This window comes from Aulonocara sp. 'chitande type north' Nkhata Bay, linkage group LG1 (assembly GCF_057382095.1).
Source record: "Aulonocara sp. 'chitande type north' Nkhata Bay isolate Kocher_YH1m ecotype deep benthic linkage group LG1, A_spYH_male_GT1.1, whole genome shotgun sequence".
Lineage (NCBI taxonomy): Eukaryota > Metazoa > Chordata > Actinopteri > Cichliformes > Cichlidae > Aulonocara > Aulonocara sp. 'chitande type north' Nkhata Bay.
Window position 1 is genome coordinate 4,674,643 of NC_141344.1, and position 12,305 is coordinate 4,686,947.

At 39.1% G+C, this 12,305-nt stretch overlaps 1 protein-coding gene across 3 annotated transcripts in view; it reads right to left on the bottom strand.

Moving 5' to 3' along the window:
• Nucleotides 1-12,305, bottom strand: part of LOC147338543 (protein MTSS 2-like) — a 78,237-nt gene that overhangs the window by 51,036 nt on the left and 14,896 nt on the right. For all 3 annotated transcript variants that reach the window (XM_086301823.1, XM_086301910.1, XM_086301740.1), the window contains exons 2-3: nt 6,744-6,805; nt 5,923-5,996 (exon numbers count right to left, since the gene is read on the bottom strand). In XM_086301823.1, the coding sequence (XP_086157949.1) occupies nt 5,923-5,996; nt 6,744-6,805 (136 nt within the window). The remainder of the gene's footprint in view (nt 1-5,922; nt 5,997-6,743; nt 6,806-12,305) is intronic.

Consider the following 12,305-nt stretch of genomic DNA (forward strand, 5'->3'; position numbering starts at 1 on the left):
ATGTGCTGTGTGTAGCACTTTTTAAGCACCAATAAACCCTGCTCCAATTAAAAACCTTACCTTGTTAAAATTACTGTAAACATGTAAGACCACAGCCAGGATAATTGGCAGCCTCCATGTCATATTGTTGGTATATAGTGCTAGTCTTTCTGAAAATCAAGGCCACATTTCCCATAAACTTCATTACTTCCTGACCTCCAGCTCACTTCCTCTGGATTTACTGACACAGATAAACACATTAGAAATTAGTTTTCCAGCATGTTTTCTCTCCTCTCGACCATCTGCAGTTGTGATAAACCTGACTTTTGTTTCTCCTTTCGTATTTATTTTAGAAAATCATGAAACTATAAAGTTCCAGTGTAATGCCACTGTATGCATTCAATCCACACTGGATGATGTTTTACACCAACTGAGAGCCAACACATGCAACCGAGGTTCTTCTGTTTCCATCTAGTTTACAGTGCTTAGGTTTGTCTGATGACTTTAGTCACTGAACAGCGATATAATAGACATCAAAGTGCACAAACTTCAGGAGAACCGTAAGCTTATTTGGTTTTTCTCGGTGTGTTTGTATTCCCAGAACACAAGTTGATGATATCAGGACATTGTTTGAAGGTGTCCTTTCTCACACTCCATTAACCATGTTCTCACTTTTGGAATAATTCTATGTGGTTTAGGCGAGGGTATTACCCGAGTGCTGGATGGATATGCAGGAGGTAGGACACATGCTACTGCTCAATAAAAACACAATGAAAATTGCTGTTTGCACACACTGTTGTTCATATTCTATATAAAGAGTGCAAAACTTTTTGCGTTCTGTGGGCATATTGTATTTCTAAATCCAATCATATATATTCTAAATCACAATCTCTTCATTTATCCACCAACTGCAACTGTACAAGTCGGAAGAATAACAGAGAAATTTGGCTCTTGGCATATGCATGATTGTGTGCACACAAGTGTTGGTGTGCATTAAAAAGATTTATGATATTCATTACGTATCTGGGTGCAGGCAGGGAGCCTGGCAATAGAACCACCAGGCATTCTGTACCATCAGATCATCATCTTCCTCTCTTTTTCCCTTTCTCTCTCTGTCACACACACACACACACACACACACACACACACACACACACACACACACACACACACACACACACACACACACACAGGGCTCTTTATTGCTGCACACAGTGCCAAATATGCATAGTGAGAGTCCTGGGACTGACCCAGGTTTTACTGCTGTGATTGCAGAGAGAGGACAGATATGAGGGAGGGTGTGTGTGGATACAGATGCCTCAGCATCATTAACATCATCATCTTCATCATCATCAATATTGCATGAATAAAACACATGAGTAAAACAACAAATCTCATACATGATGACAAGTCACAAAAGGCTTTTTTGGGACTTACGATTATCATGACATCCTGTCTCATTTACAGCCACCTCTGTCAGGAAATGAAAGAGGTGGCTGTAATGGCTGTAATAAACGCTATGGAACAAAATATTAAGTTTGCCACACATGATATAAATAGAATATTCCAGCCACAGCCCAGATCTCTTCAAGAACAACAGGTTAAATAAAATAAACAAATATATAATACAAATATTCTACAAGTTGTCAAATTCTCATGTCATGCTGCAAAAAGAAACATGAAATATTATCGCTGTATTTGCATCTTTATATGAGGGTGGTGACAGAAGTGGGCAGATATTATCAGTAAAAGAATTCAAACAAACGGGTGTGAATCTGCATATCAACAATTTTATACAGATTTTATTGACAGTAGAAACTGTTACTGTAGATAATTTCCATCATCTGAAAAATATCTTTATATATTTTCCAGCATTAAAACTTTGAGCCCATGTTACCCACTCAGTTTTGAGTTTGCCAGTGAACTAAGAAAAAAAACTACAAAAGCCCACTCTGTAACTTAAACAAAAGCCAAAACAACAAAAGGAATAGGTTTTGCTGGGAAAACCTTCAGTTAATCTCTTTGTATAAACACACACACAAACACACTCGCATGTAAAACACAGTTTTCCCTCAGGGGCGCTGCGGAAAGTGAATGTTTGGGCCATAAGACAGGGGTGGAGAGCACATCTGAAAGTGCACTCCCATTCATCCCACACCAGGGAATTCACAAATAATTGTTCACTTCCTACTGCTGGATTTCACCCACTTGTTAAATGTCTTTCACACACACACACACACACACACACACACACACACACACACACACACACACGCACTGAAATATAACATAAATGGTCCTGTCACAAAGATCCAGACTGTTCATCAGAGGCTCTTTCTACTTTCTATACTGATGAGTCATTCCTGTTAGAGTCCATTTGTCAGACTGCGATACAGATGCGTCTCTTTCTCAGTGTGTGATGTTCTATAATAGATTTGTTAAATGGATGCAGGCAGGAGACGGCACCAATAATGATGCTCTCTGTCTCCCTGCCACTTGCTATATCAATGTGCTACTTATTACAGTGTGTATGAATCAAGCCCAAAGGGTACTGATGATCCTGTGCTCTGCTCTAGTACTGACAGTCCCATTTGGAAGGCTGGATTGGGAATGTTTTCATTACGGCTGTCAAACAAATTTTAAGTGAACTGAAACGCTGCAAAATGTTATCAAGTGAAAAAAAAAACAGGCTCCTATTATTCATGGAATATTTCTCAAAGTCTTGACAGCTAATGATTCATGTTATCGTTCACCATCTTGTGAAACTTGCCGTGAACTATTTTAGTTCTTAGAAACAGAAGAAAGAAAAGCCTTATGTGGCAGTTCATTTCGAAAACAAGTTGAAATTTTCATGCGACAGCGTGCAGGACTCCCTACCCAGACCAGCACAATGCGGCTGTTACATTTACAGCTTAATGAAGCCTCCAGTTGAGGACTTGTGAGATGTCAAACCAGGAACTCTCAAGATTTGTTCCTGGGTTTTTTTCTATTCAGATCAAATTTACTTTTGATTTTTCTGTGACTGGAGTTGTACACACAGTTGTTCACTGGCCGTTTCTGCCTGTAGTTGAAGGCTGATGTTTCAGAGACTCAGCAGCCTTATTTAATTAACAAAAGGGTTTTCTGCTGAGTCAGCACGATTTAAAAAGTTTTCTAATGATGAATTAGCCTTTAAATATTCCATCAGGGAACACGTTGTGCCGCTGAAACACACAACTCTGTACATTTTTCTACGCAGTCCCTCATAAAAGATTTCTGATTAATGATCAATTTATTCTCATCTTTCTTCCAAAAACAGGGACGTTTCAAAATGTCCCCAAACCCTTCACCGCTGCTGTACATGCCCCTCAGAGAAGGATCCCCAACTTATCTAACTAATGAAGCTGACATGTATTATTCAAAAGTATTTTATTATTTGTACTGACATGATATTTGATGTATGTTTCTCTCAAGATTAACCCTTTACAGACAAGTCATTTCTAGTGTTATTAGAGGATATTTTTATATACTTTTTATTTAATTTTACATTTTTTATGTTGAAAATCAAGTTCGGTCAAGGTGATCAAACTGACTAAAATCACGTCTTTCACTATTTGTTTGACCTGCTGATTGGTAAAATACAAAGAGTTCACTCTCTGTGATTTAGCCTGGTCACAAAAGTGTCCACTATCGTTTGCGTTCAGTGTGTATAGCTAATGTTAGCATGCTAACACTAGAAGGGGATAGCTATCAGCTATCTGATATCTGTGTGCTACAGAGTCTGCTCACACTAGCATCTAGCTGAAACCTCTATGAGTAAATAATATGTCTGGACACAGTCTGCTGTTAATACCTGATAAACACAAATAACTAAAAAGTATGTGTTTTGGTAGATAGTCTATATTTTCTTTCTTATTAGGGGTTAGATGAGGATTTGGAGAGGAAGACTAACACAGAAATGTGTGCATCTGTAAATGCTAACAGGGTGGCTTTAAAACAAAGCCACGCTCTATTTTTATATGTAAGTGGGAAAAGTCACAAACGCCAGGTAATGAATTTTTCAGTCTCGATCTATGTTTTCTCCTGGGGTCATCTATATTCATTATTTTCTCCTAACAAAATTAAAAGTGGCCACATTAGGTAAGATAAACAGTTTTCTTAGTTTTTGTCATTGTGTGTGTGTGTGTGTGTGTGTGTGTGTGTGTGTGTGGGGCACATATAATGAGCTGACAAAGCATGGTGACTTCCTGTCTGGCCTGTAAAAGCAGCATGATCTTCCTGTATCCTCTGCTATAGGAGCCCACCTGGGGCTGCAGACACACACCACATACACTGTCTGGCAGCTGCACCTAATAAGCTACATGGATGGAGAAATTCCCTGTATTACGGTCTCGGTCATCTTCCTCACTTTCCTCAGTGGTACCGTACTATTCACGTGGTTGCCGGTGGGCGATGAATGTTTGTCTGACCTTCTTAGCTCTCATCCCACACTCTCTTAAAACTTGTGCCAAGCTTTAAGCCTACGCACAGAATATCAAGTGTATCAAGAGTGTCAAGCCAAACACACAAGAAAACAATCCATAGCCCATAAGTCTATAAACTCAGTTGAATTTTTGGCTGAGTACCATGCAGAAAAAAAAAATGTAACAACATTAATCATGGGCATTTTAGGAATTTAAGATGTGAATCAACTTGCTAGAAAGCAACCAAACAGCTGTTTAAAGTTACAATTGTTTGGCACATTACCCACAGGTTTTACCGGCTGTGTATAATGTGCACATTTTTTGTAAGCTCTTCTTAGGAAACATGATCCATGGAATTGTAGCAAAAATGACACTTAGACAAAGTTTAAAGTGCAGTAGTCGCATTGCACACAATTCAAGCTGTTTATTTGCTACATAAAGTGAGAACTTCACTATCATTCTGCACCTCTGTCAGCAACAATCACCCAGTGAGCTTTACAAGCATTTCTCACCCTAAAATACATTTTTTTTCTACACCTTCCAAAATCATTGGGTACAAAAACAATCTGAGGCTATACTTCTGGAGCTACTTCCTACTTCACACTGAGCTTACTGTTGTGTCATTCATGAATTATGAAGATTTCACACCTATTACATGACCGACTTGATTCATTTGACGCAAAAACAACTTATCACTTTCATTTATAGATATGAGTTTTAGTCATTTTGGTCTGTTTTTCTGCACCCTGCATTTGGCATTACTCACACTTTACTCACTCACCAATCAGCATTAACATGTTGGTTTACTGATGCTGACGCTTGATGCTGGCTTTTATGTGTATTCACCATGACCAATATGAAAATACGGAAAAAATCTTAGTTATTCCTCCGGTACAGTAGTTGGAGTACTGGGGACTGTAACTATTCTGCAGGTTGCTGATGTTCAAACATTACCTCTGTGAGAACTTTCTCAATAACTCAAAAACTCTTACAGTACTTTGACAAGAAAGAATGAAGGACTATTTTTGTGTGTCTCAAAAAGACTCCATGGAATAAAAATAATAACCAATACTTTCCATTTCTTTTCTTTCCCAGCAATAAAATCCTGATGCACGTATTTTTTGTCCCCTGTTGCCTCAGTGTTTAAAAGGTGTTTCCCATTGCATTGGGATGCCTGATAAAATGCATCCTGCTACAAAAATAGATTTGATTGACCTCTCTGAGGTACTTCCATCATGTTTTTGTCTCTGTAAACAGCAGTAAACTTGTTTTGAAGTTTGGGACAAAGTTTACCTCGAGGACACTGGAAACACTTTCATGAGTAAGATGGCTCTTTAGAAGGCTGGTTGATAATATCTCAACAACATAATAATACTCTTGATAGTTCTGCAATGTGGAGGGCATTTCAGAAAAGCAACAACAGAAGACACAGAGCCTACAGTTCTCTGAGCAAGTCGCTGTTTCTTTCTTACAAACCCGCAGACACACGTTGTTATCCTACCTCTGGTATTGGTAGCCATGTCTGCCACCTTCTGAAAGGCATCAAGGAAGGCCACGGCAGCCAACACAGTGGTTCTATGGACAGAAAAAAAGCATTTTGACAAAACTTCAGCCTGACTTCACATGATATTAGGATATTATGGTATTATGGAATTTATACATAGACTATATTTAAAACTGTATATAAAAATGGAGCTGTACCAACAATACCTGCTGCTGTGTCAGTTTTAAAGCCTTAACTTCCTCAACTCATTTTAAGTGAGGTTTGGATTTAAGTGAAAAGGGTACAAGATTTCTCTAAGGCCTCTCACTAATAAAAACATTTTAACAACTAAAATATCAAATAGATGAACACTTTAATTTCATTCATTGTCATTTCTGATTCATCTTTTGGATGCGACAGTGGGCATGTCTGAAAAAACAGAATGTGAATATTTTGAAGGAAACAGCGTTGCGAACAAAAGCAAGTGGAAAAGTCATGTCTGTGATGTGGGACTCATATACCTTTCCACAGTTTTTGCTAGGACTGTCCTACAAGAAATCTCAGAGTGTGTTAAAACTGTAACACCCAGTTATCCACTCCCATATTAACTGGTTTAATGCCCTATATTAGGCCCACTTTTCAGGCTACTGCATTCTCATATTTAGTCTATGCCTTTAAATGAAGTCTAAAGGCCTAAATACTGAAGGTAAAAAAAAAAATCCCAAATTCTCTCGACTTTAATCTGTCTTGTTTTGAAACTGGCATTAAATATTCTCTTAATATTTTCATAATTCAAAAGCTGTCGACTGTGCAGTGGTGTGTTGTGCAGTGGAGCATACCGGAGTTGGGAATGCAGCTTGGTGGCCTTGGCGCTGAAGTCCTCCCACACAGGATAGGAGCACTGACAACACAAAGAAAGGGATCCACATTAAAATGGAAAAATATCATTTAATGACAAAAGTTTACTGCATATATGTGTTACCAAACCAAAATACACGTGTTAAAAAGGATGCCAGAAGAAAAAAGATACATGAAGTCCCATATGGAAAAGATTTAATATAAATCTTAGTTTGTATCTGTCTTGTGTGAAACTTGTATGAAAAGCATACAAGAGTGAAAACAGATATAAGAGCCCTTGAAAAATTATATAATGAAACTTGTATGTTTTGGATACTTACTAAAACAATATATGAAAGTAATGAGAAAGTGGCCACTTTCATGAGTAATCACATATAAGTTTTTACTATTTCTTTTCCATATGGGGTGGGAAGATAATGATGTAGTAATAATATTCTAACATGAAGAGTTGCTTTTGAAGAATAAAAAAAGTTTTACTTTTGAGACTTTGCATTGCATTTTGCTTATATATGTTTCTGTGCATGCGTGTGTTTAAATTGATACCAATAATGTTCAATATGAATTAAAAATAAACAAATATTCTGATAACAGAAAAGTGTCTTTGTTGTAAATTCACTACAGACTTTTTCATTTCATATGCTTTGATGTCCTTTAGCTCTACATTTTTCAAGTTAAAACCATACAGACACACACACATACGTTTTCATATCTTAGTGAGGACATCTCATTGACATAATGCTTTCGCTGGCTGTTTACCTTAACCCTTGCCATCAAAAATGAATGCCTAATCTGAATCCTAACCCTCAGCCTAAACCTAACCATAACCTAATTGTAACCTTGATACTAAAACTGCATTTTGAGCCTGAAAAATGCCTTCAAACTCGTGCAGACGGCATTTTGTCCCCATAAGTGACTGTTAGGCCCCACAAGTATAGTAGCATGACATTTTTCTGTCCTCACAAAGATATCTAAACATGTACACACACACACACCAATTCCATTCTCTCCTCCATTGGTACTCTGCATCCCCCAATCCCTTTTTCACCCCCGCTTCACCCCGTCCTTCATCATCAACCCCCTCTCCTCCTCATGCAGCCATCTAATCCATCTATCCAACACACAGACACACACAAATGCGCACACACACATATAGAGAAGACTTGACAGCCACTGGCATCAGGCAGCATCAAAGGGTCTGACTAGAACAGCCAAGATCGTTAACACAATTCAAAGCTGAAACGGTGTCTTAATGGATGCTACTCCCCCATCCTCCTAGCACTTCTTAAGACTCGATGATTCCTCTATCACACACCCCCAGCACATATTACATTATACTTGATCCAGGTTAACCTATAACCCTGTTAAATGCTTGCAAATTGTGCGTGCCGGGGGTTGGCGGGTGTATTTATATCAGCATGAGGTCAAAAATGTCTTTACAGGAACAGTGAAATATGAGAAATCTGCCAGTGTAAAATAGAAACTCGAGGAAATGGAGGGGATAATGAAAAAATGAAAGTGAAGGAAAGAAGGAGGAAGTGGATGTTTTTGTGTGTTTCTGGGGGGTGGGGTATCCTGTCGTGATGTCAGCCTGGCACAGACAGTAAGGCCTGTATACTCTTTGATCTGGCCTGTTTGATGTGGCTTAATTTGGTCTGAAATCACAGTACCATTTCCCCTTGGTACTGAAAGCTACTCCCTCTACACACACACGCACGCGCACACACACACACACACACACACACACACACACACACACACACACACACACACACACACACACACACACACAGTAACCCTGCACCCTCCCTTTGCAGGAGCTTAAATAGTGTGGCTGGAAGATAAACCAAAGCGATGCCCTCCTCCTCGCACACACACTCATACATACACACGAGGGGAATCCTTCACTTTATTAGCATATTTGTGCAATTTCAATCCAATAAAAATTTGGTGGTAAGTTACTGTATGAAGACTGAGTAAGGATGCGTGTGATTGCTTTCAGCTTCTTAAAATGCAGGACACACACTGTATGCTGCTGTGAGGTATGAGGTATGATCAGTAGCTTCCAGATTAAATGAAGACTGTCTCTGTGGGATAGTGGCACTGAATATTCAGATGGCAGCATGGAGGCTTTGGGTTTGGTCTCGAGGCCATTCTGTGTGGCATTTACATGTTTTCAGCATTCCTGTGTTGGTTCTCTTTGGGTACTCCAGCTTCTTCCCGCAATCCAAAGACATGCATGCTGTTTTAATTGTTGATTCTAATTTTGCTATGGATTTAAGGTGCATGGAATTAAATGCTATACAAATATATGGCTAAACATGAATCGTAGTCTAAATTGCTTTTTTATACAGTGTGTGAATGTGTGTGTGAATGGGTGGATGACAGGTTGTGTAAAGAGCTTTGGGGTCCTTAGGGACTAGAAAAGCGCTATACAAATACAGGCCCTTCCATGTGAAACGTGGGGAGAGCGGGACCCAGACTTTCAGGACCGAGCCAGAAGGCATCAGTGACAAAAGATATGACATTGATTAAGTCAGACACAACAGGCTAAACAGCTAGTCTAGCTAAATAACAAATAAAAACGATTGAATTCATAGAAAGGTATCAGGTGAGCCAACAGCTAAAGTAATTTGACACTGGATTTACTGGATACTCAAAAATAGCATCAAGATTTTGCATAATAGGCATCTTTCTTGAAAAAAAGCACACAAAACCATCCATCCATTCGCTTCCGCTTATCCTTTTCAGGGTCAGCCTAACCCAGCTGTCATAGGGCGAGAGGTGGGGTACACCCTGGACAGGTCGCCAGTCTGTGGCAGGGCCAACACACAGGGACAGAAAGCCATTCACACCTAGTGGCAATTTGGATTATCCAATTAACCCACAAGCTGCATGTCTTTGGACAGCGGGAGGAATGCTGTCCAAAGACAGCCGGAGTACCCGGAGGAACCCACACAAACTCCACACAGAAAGACCCCTGATGGTGGAATTGAACTCAGGACCTTTTTGCTGTGCGGCAACAGTGCCAACCACCGTGCCACCGTGCTGCCTGCACACACACAAAACCAGTGATTACACAATTGGTACTTTTCTTTAGTTGACACTTAAAACCTATGAGGCTAAGATTTAAAATATTCTTACAAAAACAGGGTCAGTGACACATGTGTGGACTTTTGCATTTAAGGAGATTGAAATTCCCTGGGCCTGCACAGCTTCTTGCTCCCTAAATATGTCGTTGCGTGTATGTTTGTCTCAACCAGAGAGCTAAAAGACCGCGACCATAACCACTGCTCTCAGATGATTGTGGGACTTGGAACATCACTGTGGCCGAGGGGCAAATACATCAGAGTGTGGGAGACACAGACAGTGGGAGACAGTGAGTGTGCGAAAAAGCTCTGGGATTGTATACTGTTACATCACCACTTCCTGTGTCACAAAAACATCAACAGGGCATGCACGATTACCTCTTGCTCACATACACAGACACAACAGCCATCCATTTATTGTAAACATAGCACCACTAAACTTTATCCCAGCCGTCTTCCTCTCATGTTAGTCAGTTGTTTAAAAATGGGTCAAATTCTAAAGACATTGGATCGGCCATGTATCAGCTGAGCGTGTGCATAATCATGTAATTAGAATGGTTTTGTGTTCCTTTTATAGAATATCATAACAGAAATTTCAAGCTCCACTTCACCTCGACACTTTGTCTTTCTCTCTTCCTTTATAGCCTCCCTTCCTTCCTTTTTCCTTTATTGCTTCTTTTTTTGTGGATGTAGCAAAACCGAATGTGGTTAGACTGCTGAGCTGCTGCCTGGATTTCATGTTCTATCGAGAGTGGACTTGCACTCTAAGCAAAACCATTCATTATAATAGAAACCCTTTGAAAATAGCTTAGTGATAACTAACTAATCACTGTCATACAACAGTTTCTGCATCTGTCTATTTTGCTCATGAAGCTAAACAATCAGTTGTTTTTGGACTTACAGAACAGGATGATGAATGTGACCGCAAAATGTTGAAGCCAAATCACAAAAGTGTAGCTTTCTTTAAATTAATGGTGATTAACGTTCAAAGAACAACTGCATGTTTTTTTAATTGATTGGTTTTATTTTCTTTCCTTTTTCTCCATCCTTAGCAGTTTTGAATAACAAGGTTCATCTGCTTTGAGTTAATTGTGACAATTAATTAATTAGCGGTATCCCTGTTTCCATGTTATACTGATTGTCATGGAACATCTAGTAGTTATCAGAAAGCACTGTTAGTGGTGGACAGGGTAAGCAGTTGTTTTGGGTGTTTTTCCTTTGTTAAAAAAATCCTTTTTACAGTAAATGTGTGTTGCGAAAGCATATATATAAGTATCCAGTCTGAGCTTCAAAAGTGTATGTTCTTAATACAATACAAATTACAAGAAGTTGGGACACTGTGTAAAATGTAAAAACAAGTTTGCAAACCTCATAAACCAACATTTTATTCACAATAGAACACAGAAAACAAATGTTTTCAGTGTTTCCCAAAAGTGCGTACATGGCCATGTTTACCACAGCATAGCATTCTTTCTTCTTTTAACAACAGTCTGTAGAAATTTGAGTACTGAAGGGACCAGTTGCTGAAGTTTTGGGACAGGAAAGTTGTCCGGTTCTTGTCACATAAAGGGTTGTAGCTGCTCAACAGTCCAAACAAACAACAAAACTAATTTAGGATCATCTGTCAACTTAACCTGCTTAATTTGGACTGCTCAGGAAAGCCAGTGCACCTAGAAAATATCCACGCAGGCATAGGTAGAACATGAAAACACAAAAAAGAAAAGCCTTAGTGCATTGATACTATGAAGTGAAATACTTTTAATTAGCCTGTCCATGGTGAAACCCACTTTTTAACTAGAGCCTAGCCAAGCTGATAGGGCAAGATTCATGGCCGTCGATTGGATTAGAGGAGGAAAATGGATGGAGAGATAATGCCAGTTCTCCTGATCTTTGCAAGGACTCATCACTTTTTGAGTTTCTAAACACAGAGTAAATTGCTGCAATTGAAACAGTGAGTTAGAAGTCAACGTCTGGGGTCATGATCCGAATTTCCCGTCCTTACACGCAGTGCATTCCAGTTCAAATGCATTCTGGCTACTGGAAATACTCAGTTTGGCGACAGTGCTGCCTGGATAGAGCATGCAGGGAGTCAGCTACACTGCACTTACTCATAGTGAAATCACCAAGCATAAAAACTGTTTAATCTTCAATGCAATTAAAGTAGACATTTGCCTTCTTGGACATTTTAAGTTCAGGGCTGTAGAGTTTGAGCTTTATTTTTTATCATCAATCTGATGATTCCTCCATTGACTTCTTTTTCTTTGCATGCTGGAAAATCACTCAAAAAAATCCAAGTTAAGTAGGATTTAGACCGTGGTGTCATCTACAGACAAGTTCTAAAAAATGCACGAGACTGACAAGACTTTGCATGAGTCTATACGTTAAATAACTAAAATATCAAAATGGTGAGCTGTATTTATTTAAAAAACAAACAAACAAACAGAATAATATCATCCT